Here is a 23,049-nt window from a genome sequence, read left to right on the forward strand (position 1 = left end):
GGGGCCACCCAGTGTAATGGGCTGACTGTCCCATTACAGAGGTAAAGGTGCAGAAGGTCAAGCTGGTGGATTAAAGAACAGAAGTACTTGCTTTAAAGGACCCAGAGGCTTAGCTCAAAATCAGTGCCCCTACAACCTCCATCTCAAAGACAAAATAAGTTGTCATTGTACATTACAAACCTCTTTAAGAGAAGTAATCTGTTTTCTGTGATAGACGATTTTTGGATGTGATTTTGACATATATATGTATCTGTATACGTAGAAATATGTAACTCATTTGGCAATTAAAAATGTTGTAATTCTTGGTTAGTAATGGTAATATTTTTAGATGGCATGATGTATAGCAAAAAGGACAAATTGTTTTGAGTCAGGAAAACAGTGTTCAAATCTTAGTTCTACATAACCTTGGGCAAATCTTGTGATCCTTCCTGTATTTTGGCCCCCTTGTCTGTTGACAGGCTAATCATTTTATCTGTTTGTAGGATTTACCTGAGGGTTTCAATGGGGCAATGTTTGCCAGAGTGACTTGATGAAATGGAAAGAGCCCAAGTATAGGATGCATGCATGCTAAGTCGCTTCAGTCGTGACTGACCCTTTGCAACCCTATAGGCTGTAGCCCACCATGCTTCTCTGTCCATGGGATTCTCCAGGCAAGAATACTGGAGTGGGTTCCATGTCCTCCTGCAGAGGATCTTCCCAACCCAGGGATTAAACTCATGCTTCCTATTGCTCCTACATTGCAGGTAGATATTTTACCATGAAGCCACCAGGAAGTCCAAAAATAGGATATTCACCTGTATAACCACAATGACATTAGGACTCTCAGAAAATTTAATGGTTACAATAACGTTATTTAATATATAGTAAAATTCAACGTTTCCTCATCTATCCCCCCACTGTCCCCAATCCATTATAACTCTTTTTGTTGTTTGTGTGTGGGGGTGGGGAGAGTGGTTACCTGGGTGATTAAAAAAAGACTTTCCTACTTAGGTGGCATTTGAGAGGAAAACAGAATGTTGAGAAAGAAATAGCTACCTGATGATCTGGTAAGGGAGGATTCTAGGTATGGAAAATAGCAAAGCAGGAGGCCCTTTCAGAAGACCAGGTGGTAGATATTCATGCCAGTTTATACGCTCCCATCTGGTGCAAACACACTGCCATATACTTTCCCCCAAACCTCTCTTACCCGCTGTTGGTTTGCTGAATTCAAACTTTCATAAATCAGAAAATTTGAAACCATCACCTGGAAGCACTTCCTCTAATCCTGCAATCTAGTTTTGACCATCCAGTTGTGTTCAGGCAATTCCATGAATCTTTTCTTATTTTTTTTATCTTCTTATTTTATAACTATAAGTGGAAGATGAAACAACCCATGTTCTGAGACTAGAGTTAAGATGTATAAATACCATCAGTGTAATGTAGCTAAGACTTGAATTGATATTAATAATGTCAAATTAATTGTCAATAATGATCAACCTTATTGCAGCTCAAACAACTCCATGTTCCATTGAGAAAGAAAAGAAGAAAATTTAAGGTCATATACACAATTCTAGACCTATTTCCTGAAAAAGTGAAGGGCAGTTAAGAATGATATACGACGTTTTCTTTCTTTTGGATGGGCTTCCCAGGTGGCGCTAACAATAAAGATTTCGCCTGCTGATGCAAGAGACATAAGAGACATGGGTTCAGTCCTTGGCTTGAGAAGATCCCCTGGAGAAGGGTATGGCAGCCCACTCCAGTATTCTTGCCTGGAGATTCCCATGGACAGAGAAGCCTGGTGAGCTACAGTCCACATCGCCGCAAAGAGTCGGACACAACTGAAGCGACTTAGCACACACAGACCATCTCCTAAGGCCTACTGTATGGTTTTCCAAACAGTTGAGACTTTTTTTTTTACATATTTCTCATATTGAATTAGCCAGAAAAAGTAATGCTAAGTGCCACAGCAGACAACTCCTGAAATCTTGGCTTGTGCAGTACAGTTCTATTTCTTGCACATATAAAGTCTGATGCAGGTGGAGCATCTCTTTGTAGCTTCACCATCTGGCATGTGTGGCCTCCAAAGTGGCATTGGATGCTTGGCAGAGAAGGACAGAAGGAGGCAGTCTGGCTGTTCATTGCTTCTGCCAGGAGCTCGGGGGAACATCATCACTTCTGTTGACAGTTCGCAAGTGCCAGCCCGTCCTGTGACGGGCAATAGAGGGGAGTCCTTGAAATAATTGGTCAGAATCAGTGGTGTCTCCACAGATATTCTGTGTGAAAGCAGGGACTCTCAAGACTAAAGTCTTCAGGGACACCTGATATGACTGGCCACTCTAGTTGGGGTGATGTTTAGAGTAAGAGAAGTGAAGACATCAAAAGCCCTGTCTTTTCTTAGCACTCCCTTCTGGAAAGCTGCCTTTCCTCCTGTCCTTCAGCCTCAGGTTTCCTCCTCTGATTTTGAAGACTTTGGGCCTTCCTGGATGATGCTAGCGGTAAAGAACCCGCCTGCCAATGCAGGAGATGTAAGAGACATGGATTTGATCCCTGTGTCAGGAAGATGCCCTGGAGGAGGGCATGGCAACCCACTCCAGTGTTCTTATCTGGAGAATCCCATGGACAGAGGAGCATGGTGGGCTACAGTCCATAGGGCTGCAAAGAGTCGGACATGACTGGAGGCAATTTAGCACACACGCAGTATATATACACAACTGATTTTATGCCCTCCATGGTGGCTCAGCAGGTAAAGAATCTGCCTGCAATGCAGGAGACATGGGTTTGATCCCTGGGTCAGGAAGATCCTGTGGAGAAGGAAATGGCACCCCACTCCAGTATTCTTGCCTGGGAAATCCCAGGGACAGAGGAGCCTCGTGGGCTACAGTCCACGGGGTCACAAAGAGTCGGACACGACAGCAACTAACACTTTCACTTCATTTTTGGCCTCAGGTTTCCTCCTCTACATTTTGAAGACCAACTCCTTACTAGTGTAGGGCCCAGGTGAAAGAGGCCTTCTACCCATAGCTTAAGTCAAGTGCTGGTTTAAACCAGAAGAAGTAAGAGTGGGAGGATATGGTTTACAGTCTGGCTCAAGCTGTTAGGGGTCAGGTAAGAGTTTGGCATCAAAACTGTGGGTACAAATAAGGTAAGGATGGACCTGGATGATGCCTAATGCTCTCAGATTCCTGCTACTGCACAAGACCACGTGGCAGCATCTGGACAGCCCAGACCAGCATCTCCCATCACCACCTGCTGTTGTCTGTAAAGAGAAAATCATGTGACAAGTCACGTTAAGAGCTAAATTCAGGAACACAATTTGTGGCTGCAAAGCACTTTAGCATTGGAGATTCAGCCCAGTGCCTGGCAGCCTGAAGGTGTTGCTCTCAGCTGGGCTCAGCTCTGGACAGTTTACAAACTAGATGGTAGCAACTGGACTCCAAGTCAGCTCCCTTCTCCGTGGCTCTTGAGGGGAAGTTGGGTGCTGAAATGGCCCTTTGGACAGGGTGCCAGCAAGCTTCATTAGCGTTCTGTGTTTTGAATCTATTGCTCTTTCTCTTGGGATCATCTGAGGAATGGGAATAGATGTCTCCTTCTCACTCATTGCTGCTGGTGGGGGAGAGGCTGGCCAGAAATATTTACTATCTACATTTGCTTCTTTGTAGCACTTGAGGAATATATGACTGAGCTACAGAAGGTGAGAGACCAAGGTCTGGAGTCATACAGGCCTAAAAGGTAAACCTCAAAAGTATCTACATGCATGGCCCATTCCCCCAGTGTGAGTCACTCAGCATGTCCAACTCTGTGCGACTCCATGGACTGTAGCCCGCCAGGCTCCTCTGTCCATGGAATTCTCCAGCAAGAATACTGGAGTGGGTTGCCATTCCCTTCTCCAGCAAATCTTCCTGACCCAGGGATTGAACCTGGGTTTCCCACATTGCAGGCAGATTTGTTTTTTAACCGTCTGAGGCACCAGGGAGGTCCCTTCTCCTCCTAGACCAGTCCCTAAGCATGGACAGAGCCATGGGACTCATCCTGGCTAGTGAGCAATGACTCATCATATTCCTTGGCTCTATGGGCCTACTATCTGAAAGTTTCTAATATCTGAAAGACTTGGGGAGTTATTGCAAGAATTAAATATACAGGGCATTCAAGGGTCTGCCATATTACAAGCACTCCAAACATGACTGTTGTCATAAATGAGGTTGGTTGCTAGGCGGGTCTGGCCGTGAGCAGATGATCTTGCTTAGTCCTTATTCTCAATCCTCTAGGCAGTCTGCAGATTTGATGAGCTCATAAACAGAGATCACATGACTTTTGGCCACACAGAACTTTTTTTCCACCTGGTTGCACATAGTTGCTGTGTCCTCTGCTGCCTTTGATGGACGTGATAAGAAGCTGCTATGTGAAAACCTTTATTGCATGTGTTATGGTGTTAGCTGCTCAGTCATGTCTGACTCTGTGCAACCCCATAAGACTATAGCCCGCTGGACTCCTCCGTCCATGGGATTCTCCAGGCAAGAATACTGGAGTGGGTTGCCATGCCCTCCTCCAGGGGATCTTCTGACACAGAGATCCAACCCAGGTCTCCTGCATTGCAGGCAGATTCTTTACCATCTGAGCCACTGGGATATGATATAGGGACACTGCCTATAGCTTCACTCAGGGTCCTATCTAGAAATATACATTAGGAAATTTTTCTCAGACTCAAGTGGGAAAGAAAACTTGACTTCCCCCAAGGTGTTCCTTCTCCAGTTTTTTTCAGTCTTATCATCAGAGAAGACTGAACTCAGACTCCCAGGGGTTGGAGGCATAACCCTAAGCAGTGTGAGTACAATTTCTGTTTTATGTTAAAAAGTTATGTGACGTTTGTATTCTTCTCCACTAGACATCCGTGTTTAGTTTTAGGGATGTTGTAAATCTTATATCAGCTTACTTTGCTTGCCTCTGATGTTGACGTGAAATTTATGGCTCCTCTTTAATGATGACGGCCAATGTAGATAGGCTTCAGCCTACATCCTTGTCTTGATCTTCTAGTTACTGTGCAATTTCTCTGGTTCTGATTTTAGTTTATTTATAACTTTCTATTTTATGGTGTATTTTCTTGTGAATTGGCTCAACTACTTTGTGGATATAAATGGGTTATGAATAAATAAAAGCATTCATATTAACCTAAAAAAAATAAAAGACTTGACAAGCTTGAAATGATTCCATCTGAGGACACAGAATGTGTTCTTAGTTTCCTATAGACAGACATCTCACCCCCAACCTCAGCTGAATTGAACAATACATTGAACAAAAAGAAGGTGTTTAAAATTTTAACAGAAACGACACAAAAAAGCATAGCTAATATTCTTGTTATCTACAGAAAATCAAAAGTCCTAATTTGAAGAGAACACATTAATAGTGATTTCAGAGGACAGATGTTGGAATCAACATTTGAAAGAATGGGTCCACTTCCTTCCTTGGTTTATCAAAGACAATAAAGAAAAATATTTTTAACCAAAGCGCTCATTATATTTTCAGCTTCACACATTGGAACAGAAACCATGCGATAGTCATATATATCTTTATGACAGAGATCCAAAACTAAGTTATCTGGTCTTTTGGGGACCCTTAGAAACAGTGAGAGGCTCAAAAATGCAGAATGAGGACTGCATATCTAATGCCTATTTATCTCCTTGTCTCCCTTCCTGAACAACAGTCTCCATGAGGACTGGATCTTATCTGCACAATTTCCTGGTGTATTCCCAGGGTCTACCATGATGTTTCCCATGGGAGGCACTCAGTAACTCCTTGTGGAATGAATCATGACTATCTCCCTCCTTCCCGTGAGAGGAAGTTTGCTGTTTACTAAAGGCCAAAACATTGCTGGCTCCGTTTCTTCTGCTATCATCTCACCTTCACCAAGTAAATTCTGTTTTGTTACTTAAGGCAAGTATTCTTAAAATGGGATGAGGTTCAGAAGGCCCATGAACCTCTTGAAAACGTATGTAAAGATTTATATGTTGGGTACACTTTTGGACAAGAGCATCCATGGCTTTCAGAAGAGTTTCAAAGGAACTTGTGACTTTGAAGATGTCAAGGACAACTGATGTGAGGGATTAGTCATTTACTACTCAGTTAGTGCTCAATTAATCTGTATAGTACATGCTCGATTAATGTGTGTATATTCTAATGGTTGAGATTTTGTGTTTCCTGGTCAGAAAGAGCTGGGTCAGTTATGCAGTCTTGCCTAAGAATTTAATCCCTTTAAATTCTCTTAATTTCTTCACTTGTGAAATGGGAATAATAATACCTAACAGAATATTGTGAGGATTCAATGACGTAACATATAGAATGCTCCACCCATGGCAAGCGCTCTGTTAATGGAGCTATTATTTTTGTTACAGTCAATTAAACTGTATTTCAGAGACTATTATCACATACGCATCTGGACCAATTCTCACTATAACAATTTTTGTTCTCTAAAATGAAATAACATATATAAAAATCTTTATAAAAAGATTATTCTGTTTTTATGCACCATGGAATGATTTTGGAATGTCATGGAGAAAAATACAGAGGGGAAACAGGGAAAGGATTTATCCGTCTTGTGCAGCATCAGTGAGGAAGTCAAGATGGATGAAGCAGAATTGGGTCTTTGATAGAAACATTTCCAGCTTCTTCCTCCTCCCCTCCCACCTTCATTTCTATCACTGTACTATGCATATACCAATGTACTTTGAGAAATATAATCAAGTTATGAATACTTCTTTAAAATATAGTTGTGGGTTCAGCCTCTCTCTAAATCCACTAATATAATTTTTGAACAGAGTGTCATCAAAGGAATCATACCAAAGTGGCAAGTTTGATACACTTTTTTTCCTAATTCTCTGAAAGACTGCTTTCTCCCCCCTAGTTCCCATTGTGTCCAAGAATAATTTTTTAAGAAGATTTTTGGCTTAACCAATAAAAACCAGCACCTGTTCATGTCAGTGAGGTGACTATCTGTAGTCTATGTGCTTGTGCAATTGCTCAAATTATGGTCCAATTTGTTTCCTTTGAAAATCTCCCATAACATTTGTGAGATAAAACCATGTAATACAAAAAGTCTTCTTTAGTCTTAAGAAGGAAGCCAAGATACAGTGGAGTGGAGCTTCTAGATATTTTTATATGCTTATTTTTTTAAAAAGCAAAATTTGGAGATAATGTGGTACAAATTATAGTCATACTTAAAAGGTTGTGCTACAAAGACATATTAGAGCCCACCTATTCCAAACCGTTTCAAAATAAAAAATTAAAATGCAGGGATTCCCTGGTGGCCCAGTGACTAAGACTTCACATTCCCAATGCAGGGTGCCTGGGTTTGATTCCTGTTCTGGGAACTGGATCTCACATGGCAAAACTAAAAGCCCTGTATGCCACAATGAACATGGAAGATCCCATGTGCCACATCTATTACCTGGCACAGCCAAATAAATAAAATAAAAATCCAGAGGTGTGTGTGAGACTTGGCCAAAGTCACATTATTGTTTTCCCCTTTCCCATTGTTAGTGGCAGGGCCAGGATATGATAGGCTCATAGGTTGATTATGTAGCAGTTGCTTCACAATTCAGTCAGTTCAGCTCAGTCGCTCAGTCATGTCTGACTCTTCACGACCCCATGAACCACAGCACGCCAGGCCTCCCTGTCCATCACCAACTCCCAGAGTCTACCCAAACTCATGTCCATTGAGTCGGTGATGCCATCCAACCATCTCATCCTCTGTGTCCCCTTCTCCTCCTGCCCTCAATCTTTCTCAGCATCAGGGTCTTTTCAAATGAATCAGCTCTTTGCATCAGGTGGCCAAAGTATTGTTCTAATGGTCACTTCACGATTAATTCATAGAAACAGGCAAGTTTTTACCCCATTTTCTGGCCCTTAGATGTCTATCACCTTCTAGCAGGCCCACCTTTTGCATCACTTATTTCCTGAGGGATTTTCCAGTCATCTGGTCAAGATAACACATTGTCACCAAACTAATGATGGGTTTAAAACAGCATTTCCCCATGTGCTGCTTCTATGCACCATTCGTTAGTACTCTCTGGGGACAAATAGCTGATGCTTGAATGGATTTTGAAAATGCTGGGCTGAACAAATATATATAATCTCTATATAAATATATTTGCAATCTATAACCTGCAATCTTTCTCAGAGCCTTTAATATGTTAACATGCATCATGTGTGTCTAAGAGTGGGGTAAATATATCATATTTTCAAAGCTTACTCAACATGGAGCATTCTTGCCTCTTTCCTTAATCCCAGTATCTGAGAATGAGTGAGGTTTAATTTATCATCCTTCTAGAGGTATTTGCATTTTTCATATGGTATTTTTATTCCTTATTTTTTGTTGAGCTCCTTATTTTCTGGACCTTAGGGTGTAAGATCTTTAAGGCAGGGAGAATGTCCTTCATCTCTAAGTCACCAACACTTAACCCAATACCAGGCACTGTTCCTGGTACACAGAATAAATAGCACAAGATCCATCTACGATTGCTCAATGAATAAACAAAAACAACTTCAAACTCCCTACAGCTTGCTTGCTGGAGATAGAATTTGAGCTATCTAAGGCAACTAACCACATTAGCCATCTGTTACTCTTCAATTTTTGGATCATCTATGTTACAGTTCTGGGGCAAGACTTATTAAGAAAACTCAATAAAGAAAGTTATTAAGGAAAAATATTGCATTATCACATCCTCTATCTTCCTTTGATCACTAAAGAAAAGCTAATGTTTACTAGCTTCTGTGAGGTACAGTGAGGGTAGTAGGCATATGAAAACAGAGCTGGGAGAGCAAAAATGGGAAGATTACAGGGATAAGCACTGGGACTTAAAATGATGCAAATGGAAGGAAAGAGAGTTTAGTGGGACCAGAACCAGAAGGAAAAGGAAAAGGTCAGTTTTCATTCCAATCCTAAAGAAAAGCAATGCCAAAGAATGCTCAAACTACCACACAATTGCACTCATCTCACACGCTAGCAAAGTAATGCTCAAAATTCTCCAAGCCAGGCTTCACAGTATGTGAACCATGAACTTCCAGATGTTCAAGCTGGATTTAGAAAAGGCAGCGGAACCAGAGATCAAATTGCCAACATCTGCTGGATCATTGAAAAAGCAAGAGCGTTCCAGAAAAACATTTACTTCTGCTTTAATGACTATGCCAAAGCCTTTGACTGTAGATCACAACAATCTGTGGAAAATTCTTCAAGAGATGGGAATACCAGACCACCTGACCTGCCTCCGGAGAAACCTGTATGCCAGTCAGGAAGCAACGGTTAGAATTGGACATGGAATAACAGACTGGTTCCAAATTGGGAAAGGAGTACATCAAGGCTATATATTGTCACCCGGCTTATTTAACTTGTTGTATGCAGAATACATCATTAGAAACGCTGGGCTGGATGGAGCACAAGCTGGAATCAAGATTGCTGGGAGAAATATCAATAATCCTCAGATATGCAGATGACACCACCCTTATGGCAGAAAGTGAAGAAGAATTAAAAAGCCTCTTGATGAAAGTGAAAGAGGAAAGTAAAAATGTTGGCTTAAAGCTCAACATTCAGAAAACTAAGATCATGGCATCTGGTTCCATCACTTCATGGCAAATAGATGGGGAAACAATAGAAATAGTGACAGACTGTATTTTTTGGGGGGCTCCAAAATCACTGCAGATGGTGACTGCAGCCATGAAATTAAAAGACGCTTGCTCCTTGGAAGAAACCTAGACAGCCTAGACAACCTAGACAGCATATTAAAAAGCAGAGACATCACTTTGACAACAAAGATCAGTTTAGTCAAAGCTATGGTTTTTCTAGTAGTCACATACGGATGTGAGAGTTGGACTGTAAAGAAAGTTGAATGTTGAACAATTGATGTTTTTAACTGTGGTGTTGGAGAAGACTCCTGAGAGTTCCTTGGATTGCAAGGAGATCCAACTAGTCTATCCTAAAGGAAATCAGTCCTGAATATTCATTGGAAGGACTGATGCTGAAGCAGAAGCTCCAATACTTTGGCCACCTAATGAGAAGAACTGACTCATTTGAAAAGACCCTGATGCTGGGAAAGATTGAAAGCAGGAGGAGAAGGGGGCAACAGAGGATGAGATGGTTGGATGGCATCACTGAATGAATGGACATGCGTTGGAGTAAACTCTGGGAGTTGGTGATGGACAGGGAGGCCTGGCATGTGGCAGTCCATGGGGTTGCAAAGAATCGGACATGACTGAGCGACTGAATTGAGAACCAGAAGAGTCTGGTGGCTGGCAGAGTTCTTGGTTGAGGGGCAGAGGAGGGAAGATCAGGTCTAAGGAAGGGAAGCACCTGTTTTGGATGGAAGATACTTGGGAAAAAGGACTTATAAGATACTTTCTGTATAACACATAACCACACTCTGACTAATACTTTCTGCTTTGGAAGCTTCATGAAGGGCAAAATAAAATCCGGATATGTGTTTGTTTACAGTTTTATTCCACTGTTGGACTTCCCTCTAGAGATTGGGCAATGGGAGACCTAATTATATTATGTTTAAAACTAACAAAAAGACATGAGAGAAAAACAAGAATCTATCAAGTGGTCCATTTCTCATGAGAAGGGGGATATCTTCTCTTGTGAAACAACTGTATACACTTCTCATTATCCACTCCCTCTTTACATCTGCCCAGTTGCTTACAAAAACAAAAGAACATGGTTGGAAAGGCACTTTAACGCTTATTCTTTTAGTTGATTTCATCAGTGTACATACAAAATCATGAAAGATAACAGAAAGCTATTTTACAATGCACGTATATCTATATGTCATAAAAATAGATTTCTGTAAAAGAGAAAGTATTAACAATCCTAATGATCTCATAATCACCAGAAGTCTCCTTAACTGTGAACTGCTTTCTCTGGAACAAAAGACCTAGTATAGCAGAATACATTTACTAGGTCCTCTGAAGGGATTTTATATGATTCCGAATCATCCTAAGTTAACACATAATTCTTTTTTTTTTAATTAATTTATTTTTTATTGAAGGATAATTGCTTTACAGAATTTTGCTGTTTTCTGTCAGACCTCACCATGAATCAACCATAGGCATACATATATCGCCTCCCTTTTGAACCTCCCTCCCATCTCCCTCCCCACCCCACCCCTCTAGGTGGATACAGAGCCCCTGTTTGAGTTTCCTGAGCCATACAGCAAATTTCTGTTGACTATCTATTTTACATATGGTAATGTAAGTTTCCATGTTACTCTTTCCACACATCTCACCCTCTCCTCCACTCTCCCCATGTCCATAAGTCTATTCTCTATGTCTCTTTCTCCATTGTTGCCCTATAAATAAATTCTTCAGTACCATTTTTCTAGCTTCCATATATTTGTGTTAGAATACGGTACTTATCTTCCTCTTTCTGACTCACTTCACTCTGTATAATAGGTTCTAGGTTCATCCACCTCAATAGAATTGACTCAAATGTGTTCCTCTTTACGGCTGAGTAATATTCCACTGTACATCTATACCACAACTTCTTCGTCCATTCACCTGTTGACGGGCATCTAGGTTGCTTCCATGTTCTAGCTATAGTAAATAGTGCTGCCATGAACAATAGGATACATGTGCCTCTTTCGATTTTTGTTTCCTCAGGGTATATGCCTAGGAGTGGGATTGCTGGGTCATGTAAGACATACTCCTGACAGTGAACGTCCCACGACATGACTGTCCTTTTACTTAGAGTTGCTTTACAGTGTCATGTTAGTCCCTGCTCTACACCAGAGGGCCTCAGCTTTTTGTACACATATTTCCCCTCTTTTGGGGATTTCCTTCGCATTCAGGTCACCACAGAGCACTGAATAGAGCTCCCTGACCTATGCAGTAGGTTCTCATTAGTTATCTACTTTATACTTGGGATCAGCAGTGTATATATGTCAATCCCAATCTCCCCATTCCTCCCACCTCCACACCCACCTTGGTAGCCTTGTTCTCTCTGTTACAGTTTTACTTCACAGTTGCTATGTCCCTAGTTTTGCTTGGTAAATAGAATCATCTATACCAATTTTTCTCAGATTCCCCTTAAGCACGTTAAGTGTTAGTGCTCAGTCATGTCTAACTCTTTGTGACCCCATAGACTGCAGCCTGCCAGGCTCCTCTGTCCATGGGATTTTCCAGGCAAGAATACTGGAGTGGGTAGCCAGTCCCTTCGCTATAGGATAATCCTAACACCAGGATTGAACCTGAGCCTCCTGCATTGCAGATGGATTCTTTACCCTCTGAGCCACCAGGAAGTCCTAGATTCTACATATATGTGTTAATACACTATATTTGTTTTTGTTTTTCTCTTTCTCACTCACTTCACTCTGTATGATAGTGTCTACCCTTGGTTCAAATATGGCCATCACATTTACCCAGACAAGCATGAGTTCCTGAAATGCAGAGATGGCAGTAAAGCTTTCTTTGTACTGGCAAAGTGGTCCTTAGGGGAATGTGCATACTTCTGGCTTGAGTTACCTAAAGCTACCTAGGTAACCTGCTACCATTCACCCACCTCTGACAACACCCACCTCTGGAAACATGTCTAGCTTTCATCTTTATTACCATGAGTTCATTTGCTTAACAAAGAGCTCATGGCAGTTGGTAGACTCAGTAGAAAGGAAGGAAATAAGGTGGGAAGAATTAGGAACCAAGTTTATTTCAGTTCGCCTAACATTGTTGAGCAACTCTTATGTACCAAGAGATGGAGATACAAATAAGATGAGTGTCCTACCCCACAGAGAGGGAAAAGAAAGGAGAAAGGTAAAATAGGTTAGAGATTGAGATGGCAAAAGGGAGAGAGGAGGAGATAAGATAGAGGTGTTGGAAGGTAAGGTAGAGGAAGGTATCAGAGAAGCACACAGAAAGGGAGCAGTAAGTTAAAGGCAGAGAACTGACAGAGGAAAAGGAAGAAAATTATGAGGAATGGACCAAAAAAAAAAAAAAAAAAAAGGAAGGAAAAAATAGCCAAAAATGATCCAAGAAGTCAAGACAAAGAGGAGGTGGAGTTTGTAGGGGTCTAGTTTTACATCTTCTGAAGAAGTTTACTGACAAAAAAACATGCCCCCTTTTCCATGTTCTTAACTTGTGTGAATAGAAAGTGGGAGAAAATTGTGCCTTGAGTTATAGGGTGTGTAGACAGCTTTAGAAGTTTTATATATGCAGTCAGTAAACTAAAGTAAAACGTTCTCACCCGTTTTGTTTTTGGAAACCTTTTCTGGGGAAAACAAAAACCCTCAAATCCCCCAAAACACTAGATTCTTTGTAAACATGTAATAAAAAAAAAAAAGGCAATGAGTGTTTCCTTGCTTTTTCATGTGATTTACACGTCCTTTTTCCTTTTGGGAAAGGAAGTGTCTAATATCAATTGAGGCAATTTATCATATTCAGCAAAGTCATAGTGGCTGTAAGTATTCATTACAATGTTTCCTTGAGAAAGGGATTGGTGAAAATGGGAGTTTGGAGCAGATAAAATGGTCTATTGTTTATATTTGGTGCATTGTATTACTCAGTGGATTTTTTTTTTTTGAGAAAAAAACAAGTTGGTGTCTTTTAAATACGGGTTGAGTGGAGTATATCTAGATGTTTGCTGAACTAGAGAACTGCCCTCGTATCCCGATCTCTTAGGCAGGTGTTACTTGAAGGCATTTCAATTGATAAAATACAGATAGCTGACACTTGGTCATCACCTGAGAGAGATGGAGATAGAGGTCCTGGGGGATGCCATCAATCATGCAATGATAAGCACTTAAGACTCGCTGGGGTGAAAGTTAATTGGCAGGCCAGGATCTGTTGTGCCATCTCTTTCCAGGGTGTTAGTGTATCTGAGGAGGAAGAGAACTGTGTCTTTTACCCAGCTGTGCTCCACATGAAAGTGTTCAATGGTAATAGCCATCATGCTGGTGGGATTTGGTGCTGGGGGAATTCTGTGTGCTGGGAGCTGGAGGGAGGCCACCAATTCATTCCACATATATTATTTCTCCAGGAAACACAGCATAATTGAGGACAATTTTCCACTATGAATTGCATCATTAGCTAATACAGGGAAAGTGAAATGCTGTTAACTTTCTTTTTTCTTTTGCAAAGCTGATGAGCTGAAGAAAATAGAAATGAAAAGTTTAATGTAATTTTTTTTCCCAAGGATATAGGTTGAAAATCAGAATCAAAACACTTTTACACGGTAATAGAAATCCCACATTTTAATACATTGCCATGCACATAAGGAATCAAGTAATGCTGAATACAAAATAGTCAAATATACAAAATGATAAAGCAGATTTTCAAGCCTGATAGAGATCATGCTCACAGATACAAGGGGGCAAAAATCTGTAGTTTCATTTCTATCAATTTAAAAAGAATCATGCCCCCCCACCCCCAAAACTCTTTTTGAGGACAACCCAAAACACAAGGAAACATTATAAGAAAAATGTAAAGAAGACCCAAAGGGAATTGGCAAGTTGATAGCTGCTTAAGATATGGAAATCGGTAGTTCAAAATCGTGGTGTGCAATAATTCCTATGTTTAGAGAAAGAAGTTTCTAAACACTGTATGCCCTGGGAACTCAAGGAACTAAAATGAACATCCAACAGAAAAGGCACTCTTATTTTACTACATAACCCGCTTGTGTCCTCCTTAAGTCTAGTCTTGGGAATTTTTCTAGGGTGCGTAGAGAAAAAAAACCTCACAGTTGTGGGCAATGAATAAGGAAAATATTTAATTAACCACTCTTAGGGGACTAAGAGATTTCAGACTGCTGGTTTAACTACTCACTTAAGGAAGCTATAAAAATGTCTCCCATTTACGTAGGCTTTTGCGTTATGAAATGTGCTTTTATAGCCATGTTTGTTAGTGTTTGTAAAATAGTGAACTTTTTTTTTTTTTGGTCAGAATTTTTTCCACTCACATGCAACTGAAAACATTCATTTTATATTCAGTACACATGGTGTGATTTTTCTTCCTCTTCCTTTCCTAGCACAAAGACACCAGCTCATCTAGGAAGTTCGATGTGGCTGTTTCCTGTGACCTGCAATTCATCAACTTCATTGGCCTTCTTTAACCTGGGGATTGGCAATCTTCACCTGCGCTCAGCCCAGCCCAAACTCTCTCCCTCAGCTCGGTCACAGAGCTCTAAACCTTTGGGAGGTGGAGATAAATGGTCACCCTGGCCATGGGTTTGGCAGACCAGCCCCCATGTATTGTGTGTGCATACAAAATGCTTGAGTTACCTTTACCTTTTTTATAAGTTGTACCAAAACATCTACTGAAGTTCCTTCCTAAGTAGCGTTCCCTCAAATAATTCAGTAGCTTCCCCAAAATGTTGATTGTTGCTTTCTTACCGTTTTACTTTTTAGCATCCCAGAATGGACTCAGTAAAAGCAGCTATGAGGGAAAGGCACAGTACAAGGGATAGGAATTCACTGATGAAAGCCCATAGCCCTGCTCACCATGATGAATATACAGACATTGGTGATACAGAATAGCTTCTCCCCTTAGCTCAATTTAGCCTCCAAACAACCCTGTCTGCTAAGGCAGAACAGGTAACATCCCAGACAGATGAGCAAAGGCCCAGAGAGACGCGCAATTTCTCTTGAATGCAAGTATTCTTGAATTCGAAACGGTTTCCCCTTTATCAGAGCATTGCCAGTCTCCACAGAATTTTAAGAATAATTCAAGTACAGAAACAACAGTTCAACATTTTCTTTTCTTGGGTACTTTTGATGGCTAATATGTAATTGTGTTAAAATATTGATCTTTTCTAAAATTTTGTGTACAGCTGTTTAATTTGGTACCTAATGATATTAAATAGTTGGATTAACTGGAACTACAGCAGGTATGATGGAGTGACACAAGAGTTTTAGTGGAATTCGTTTCAAAACATTTGTGCTGCCTTGGTTTTTTGGCAGATGAATTGCTTCTGCGCCAATCACAACTGAGACAGGGCAGGGTCAAGAAGCTGGCTTTATTCAGCTCTCTGAAATATAAACTTCCACTTGTTAAATCACAGTCTCCTCAAACATGGCCACATGAGGATAGTGTTTTTTGACTGGGGAAGGAAAAGTAAGGGGTGTTGGAATCACTCAGAGCCCCTGAGAGCCTTCTAATTCTCTTTGAGTGAAATTTAAACAAGTGGAACCCTGACTACCCCAAGTGGGAGGTCAACTCAGCAAAGAGGTTACTGCTTTTAGAAAGAGAAGGGTGACGTGATGGGAGAGTGGGATTATGATGAAAAAGACACAGGTTCCAGTGTTCAAATGTGAATACTACCCCCTTGCACTCCCCCATTTCTCTTTAAGGTTTCCACCTATAAACAGGGGCCTTTTGATGTGAAAAAGAACCTGGTTATGGGCTTCAAAACTTCTGCAGCTGGTACACAGGGAAATATTTCTGGTCTTTTCTCAAATTTCTTAAATGGGAATTGGTGTGAAAATGAAGGTGTTAGTTGCTCAGTCGTTTCTGACTCTTTGCGACCCCATGGACTGTAGCCCACCAGGCTCCCCTGTCCATGGGATTCTCCAGGCAAGAATACTGAAGTGGGTTGCCATTCCCTTCTCCAGGGGATCGTTCCGACCCAGGGATTGAACCCTGGTCTCTTGCATGGCAGGCAGATACTTTATCGTGTAGGCTTGCTCAAAAGCTGTGACAGAGTGAGCAGGAAGTGACCAATGCAAACATATAAATGCAGTTGATTGTGGCTTAAACACTGAAAATAGATATAAATAATTAGAATTGATTTAGGGAATCATCAAGGATCAAGGTGGTACTCAAAATTCAGATTGCATTTTTGGAATTATGCTTGAACAAGGAGTCTATTCAGAGGTTTAGAAGAGGTCTTTATAACATGTGTGCTACTTAAGAGGGAGGCCAGGCTGCCCTCTGGGAAGATGGGAGAAGACCAGGGTATGCTTGTGGATTGGAACAGGAGCGACCGTCAAGGTATTTAATGGCTGGTGATTTTCTTCAAGATCATGTCACAAAATCAGTACCCCCTCCTCTGAGAGAAGCAATGATCTAAATACTGAGTCTCATTTTAGAATTTTCTTGGGAGTAAAGCATTTGAATATATTTTCATAGGAATTGGGGGGTGGGGACTGGTGATTAAATACAACCACGTAAGACAGATCTGTGTGCTTTGGCACATCAACCCAGCCTAGAATTCCACCTGTAGTAGTTGTGTGTGTGCTAATGTGCCAAGGCCATGTGAAAGCAGCCTATTTATTTCCTTTGATCCAAATAGTTGATATTTAAAAGGCTATAAACAATGCAGAAGGCAACCAGCCTAATTTTAGTTATTAGTATCTCCAACTTTGGCTTAATTTAACAGTCTCCTTGTTTACATCAAATGGCTGTTTCAATCACTGTCCTTTAAGCAAAAAGGCGTGGCTTTAAGAGCCTTTCTTTCTAAGACTTCTTTAAATTTTGGAGGTTTGCAAAACAAGGACAACAATGAAACAAACAGTGAAACAATGAAATCCCAAGCCACTGGCTCCCAAGTCTGAAAAAGATATTGCATAATCAGAAGTAATGTTTAAATATCTATAATGTCAGCCAGTCACCTGCAATTCAATGCAAGTCATATGGTTACTTTGAAATTTTATGAGGCCTAAGCTGTTGGTGACTTGTAGTGCTTGATATAATTGCAGAAGGGAGCCTCTGAAGTAAGGATGTTTGGGGCTCTGCAAGATTTTAAAATAGCCCCATATGTGGCAATGGAAACTCCAGATTTACAGTGCCTTGTATACCCCTTTTCTGCTGTTCTGTGTTCATAATTTCTCAGTCTGTGCTGCTGAGTCAGTCAGGGTTAGTCATTCAGTCCTTTCCGACTCTTTGCGACCTCATGGATGGTAGCCCGCCAGGCTTCTCTGTCCATGGAATTCTCCAGTTGAGCAGGATGTCTAAAACCAGTCCCATACTCAAAGGCACTTCTGTCACAGGCAAATTGCACCCTGAAAAGTCAGATCTTAGAGCTTGCCACACGTGCCCAGAACTTTCCCTGCAGAGCCAAGATGATGGCCAGAAGAAACCAGGGTACCATCCTCCTAGCCATCTTCCCAAGTGAGCATCTCCAGGGAAGGCTTTATTTTGTGCTTTTTATTAAGGGCTGGTGTAACCCCCTTGGCTAATTTTTCCTCAAGCTTCCCACAGGTGGTTCACCTTCAAAAGAAGGCTCCCCATCTCCTTCCTGGAGTAAGTCACCAGAGCAAAACAATGCAAACACAGCTCTCTTTGACCTTGAAGCTGTGTCTCAGAGCCAGGAATATTTCACATTAATAAAGCAGAACTCATAAGTGAGTTTTCTGGCTACAGGATGAGATGCACATCTCAGGAGACTAAGGAGAAGGACCTGCTTGTCTTTGAAACTGAGTCCCTGGCTGTGTCCTGAGCAGGTGCGTCTCCTGGGCTGTCCTCTCTTGTGATCTCATGGCCCTTGCTTTGATTATCGGCACTGACCTGCCATTACCACCACCCCCACCCCACCCCCAGATCAGAATCCCTGTCCCAGTGCTGTTTGGGCAACTAGCTTTCACCAAGATCAAACTTAAGAAGGAACTGTTAGTCAGTCCTGGGGAAAAAAGGTGACAACTATGTTTCTCTGTTTGAGTTCTTTATAGAATACTTGAAATCTACCCAAGGAACTATGCGAAAAGAAGAAAGAGATTAAAAGAAAAAAAAACCCACAAAAAAGCAAGAAAGTGAGGTGGAGGGGGTGTGGGAGAGGTGAATAAAAACAGCCTTTAAGGCATAGAAGAATTGATGTCTTTTTAAAGATTAAGTTTTTAAAAAGAGACGACAGGCAGCTTTAAGTCTAGTTGTCAAGTAACAAAATTACTCTAAAGAATGCAGAGGAAAGCATCACAAAGAATGAAGCTGCTAATGCACTGGAAGAGGAGGTTTTGGTGAAACGAAAGCACTAAGGGGGTCTTGAAAACTTCTCTTCCATTAGACTTGTATTGTTCCTATCCCAAAACAATTATGCGACATTTGCAGACAAAGAAAGCATTTGCAAGAAACAAGAGGGTGCATCTATTAGAGGTTTTAACCCTTTGTTTATATTCTCAGGTAAGGTTGATATTCCTTTCCCTTTGAAGGTTAAAAAGGAGGCTTAATTCCCCCAGAATGAAGGACTATTCGCCTCTGTCTGGGCAACTGAGAAGGGACTCTGGAGGGAACCCGGGTTATTTCCCGTAATCTGGAGGTAGAAGTGGATGGCGCAGTTACACACCTCACAGAGCCTAAGCAGGGAATCAAAGACACGCCATTACCCACAAGAAAGCTGATAGTGTCTCTGTCCCCTAGGCGAATCTTAAACTACTCGGGTGATGTGCTTTTTACCCTAGCAGAACCACCAATGCTCTGCATATTCAAATTCAGTTCTGGAGCCTGAACTGAGCTTATCCGCCTTGGCACCCCAAAGAGTCTGGTAATTATCCGTTTCTGTTCACTCCCAAGAGTGCCTTTCCTGTGTGAGTGTAGGGGCCAGACTTTTAATAAAAGGTGCAGCACAAGTTCAAGGAAGAGGAAAAGTTAACGCATCAACAGTTTACAGCCCTTAGACATCAAAGCCTTTATAGTCTTCCTCCCCATTTCCCGCCTCCTACTAAACAAAACTCAACAGAGCCATCCCTGGGAGGTGAAATGTCCTACACACATCTTGGGAAGACGGTACAACGCGGCAGGCAGTAGCCGTGGGTAACTGTGGGTCAGCACAGAACAAAGAATCCCAAGGCTGAGAAGGAAATCGTTTCCCCAGTTTTGCTGGTTTAGGTTGTGACTGTTCTGGTTGTAAGCCACCACGTTTCCAAAACCATGCCCTCAAATGATTTCAAACAGAGGTCGACAGTTTGGAAAACAGTAGTAGTTCAGATGCAAATATGTGGTACGTGCCAGGAATTAAGGCATTTTTAGAGGAGCCATCTTCAATGGGGCTCTTTCATTGTCTCCATCTTTGCCCTCTCTTATTGCCACCTTCACCCACTACCTTTAAAAAACTGTCCAGCACACTTTGATTCAAAAGAAAAGGGCTAGACAACTCTACTTATTTACTTGTTCATAACATATTTTGCAAAAGCCAAAGTAAGGATGAATCACCATCATTTAATGAACATCTATCTGCACCATAAAGCATGTTGGGTTTTCCAAGGGTGTTAACAGTCATTAACCTTCCCGGCTAAACCGATGCATTCCTAGCTACAGTATCTCAGCACCTGGCGGTAGTTCTGTCGAGTTTGTCAGGCCCAATTCTGTGTCCGCTGGACTAGTTCTAAAACTGGGCTTTCAGAGAACCCAGCATAATGACTAATGGCTGTTTCTGTAGAAGGGATGGGAGTATAGATGACCGGGGTGGACATCAAGAGGAGCAACTGAAAGTTGCTTTGGGAAGCTCTCATCGGCTAAATCTGGGTGCCTGAAGGGCTGGCTGTACATAACGGATGCAAATAAATGGCCTGATACTGTCCATTACCTCCCCCTCTGCTGCCTGCTTCCTCAGTCAAGGGAACTGTGCATGACCGTTTCCCCCACATTGCTCTGGAGGAGTGAATGCTGCCTGAATTCAGTTTTCACTGTGGAAAAGGTGGGGTTGGGATAGTGTTTGCGAGGAGGAGATATAAGGGCAGGGAGCATCTACCTTGTAAACGATAGTGCCGCAGCTCAATGCTTGGCACAGTAGATGCTCAATAAACACTTGATGACTAAAGAAAGGAACAAACGAAAGACTGGAGTGAGCTCTGCTGTTGGAATTGAACCTCTGGAGATGGGTGGTGAAGACTGAGGTGTCCAGGGGCATTGGCAGCCAGGCTTTGGCCTCTTAATTTTGGATCTGTAAAGAATTACAGTGTTGGTCCTGATGCTGGCCCACCAAAGGGCCGGATATCGTTGGTGACCGAAGCTCCTGTGAGTTCCCTCTCGGAAGCCCCGTTCTTTGGCACCACAGCCTGCAGGCTCGCGGTGAGACATCTGGCTGGGTGACTCACCCGAATCACCTTTGGATCTCCCTCCTTCCCTGTAAAGCTTCCAAATCTCAGGTGGGGATGTTTTCTAACGGGCTGTGCGTTTCCTGATACCCCCAGGGGAGGAAAGATGTGGGAGAATACACAATGAGTGTGTGTCTGGTGACCCTCTACAATGCCAAGCTGCTTGTGCTGGCTGGGTCCCAGGGTTGTTACATGTATTTAAAGAAAAGTCTCCTATGCCTGTGAGCCACAGACTGGGATTGTGGGCACACAGAACATACTTGGCTGAGTTTCTGATTCAGTCAACTTTACATTTTCAGGGGAAAAAAAAAATGCCTAAAGCATGATGAAGGGTCAGTCAACATGAACATTCCTCTAATTCCTAAAGACAAGCAATAACTGGGTTGACTGGCATCCCAGGACTGTGCTTTGTTGTAAAACATAGTAAAAAATATTAGTTAACAGGTATAATTCCAGATAGGATTAAAAAGGACTAGTAGGTTCTCTTCTGAGGAAGAAAACCTAGTGTGCGATTGGAAACTCTTGCTTCTCTAGACATGCAGGGGGTCACTTGCTATTTTTTCCTCTTTAGAGAGTTGAGACCAAAACTTGACCTAAAGAGTTTTCCAAAGTGTTAAAGTCACATCCCTTTATTCTTCTGTCCTTACTATCAACGCACCATAGTCTAAGATGAAAATGTGGCCATTCCCCCTATTTTTGGTGAGAGAACTCCTCTAGAGAAAGAGACACTGTGTGTCCTGGCCAATTAGAAGCCTCCTGTCTTTGAGTGTGTGGATGTGCTTGTGGTAAGATGTGCCCAAGAAGAGGAAACGACCACCACTCCCCAGGCCCACCTTTACCTCCCTTTGGTGCTGTAAGAAATCCAGTTGTTCCGTAAAGTGTCAAGAGGTTAAGTCTAACAGTACTGTGGCCATATTTACCAATCTGTCCCAAACTATGGGATATATGCTGGGAGTGGAGTCTCGCCTTGGACAGTCTGAGCCAAAAGAGGATAAAATTTATAAGAAAGAAGAAAGAACTTGTTTTCTCACATATACTCAACGTGCTGATTTGTTTCGGTGTAGGGCTATCATGTAAAGTGCTGAAGAGTTGGACAGACTACCTTGAGACACCATAACTAACACAGTCGAGACATGTTTATACTCCTACCAGGGCATAATATTGTGAACACTTCCACTGAGATTGCAGGACTGCTGTAATTTTTTTTTTCTAACACATCATGCCATCTGCACACATAATAAAATAATCCAGTAGTTGCCATGCTGAACAGGACCTGTAGTGAAGGGCACAGACAGCTCCCCAGTGGGAGCCTCAGTTATGCACAGTGATGAAAACTGGAAGCAATTTTCCAGCCAATGGTCTGCCAATGACCACTTGGAACAAGCTGGCACTGTATACTATGCACCTCATTTAAAAATCCAGAGCAAACTAAGATTTTCCAAAGCCGGTAATCTTGACTGAATGGGTAGTTTTCCAGTTAATCTGGTTAATCTGTCAATGCTCCAAGGATATCTTCTGGCAGTACCATGAGTTAGTCTTTCTGTGAGGAACAGGCCATGTTCGTACTGACTGGCAGGACAGCAGCTTGGAAGGCTAACTGCATTTATGGAGAACCCTCGGCTGAGGCTGTAAGAGGAAAAAGAAGAAAACATGATAAATTTCTTTATATTCCCATATTCTGGTATGTAGCAATAATCATATTCAAACAAACCTTAACATCCTTAGGTCAAAGAGAAAGCTCTAGTGGAGGTAACAGTGATTCAACTCTGAGGCAAATACAATGATGGCTTGTATTCTTGAAACGTCCTTCCTTTTTAAATTTTCCCAGAGCATGGAAGATGTCCGTCTCAGGGACATGCGAACTTGAATGCAAGAAAGGGGAAAACCAGATCCTTGGAGCTGGCATTCGGCCCTCTGACAGGGCTGTGGTTTGGGAACCCATGCTGTACACTGTGGGGTTTCATGCATTTACTTGATCCGCAAGATCAGATTGGGAATGGAGTGGAAGCATTTCGGGGTGGGGTGATGTGTATAGTCCGTAGCAGGGGCACTTCATTCTGCATTAAGAAGCATTCCC

General features: G+C 41.9%; 1 protein-coding gene across 2 annotated transcripts in view; it reads right to left on the minus strand.

Annotated features, from left to right (window-relative positions):
• Positions 1-14,200: 14,200 nt before the first annotated feature.
• The window catches only part of SAMD12 (sterile alpha motif domain containing 12), a 430,287-nt gene continuing 421,438 nt past the window's right edge, over positions 14,201-23,049 (minus strand). For both annotated transcript variants that reach the window (XM_065903151.1, XM_065903150.1), the window contains one exon: positions 14,201-22,598. In XM_065903151.1, the coding sequence (XP_065759223.1) occupies positions 22,576-22,598 (23 nt within the window). In that variant the 3' untranslated portion in view covers positions 14,201-22,575. The remainder of the gene's footprint in view (positions 22,599-23,049) is intronic.

Source organism: Muntiacus reevesi, chromosome 12 (assembly GCF_963930625.1).
Source record: "Muntiacus reevesi chromosome 12, mMunRee1.1, whole genome shotgun sequence".
In the NCBI taxonomy this organism is placed as follows: Eukaryota; Metazoa; Chordata; class Mammalia; order Artiodactyla; family Cervidae; genus Muntiacus; species Muntiacus reevesi.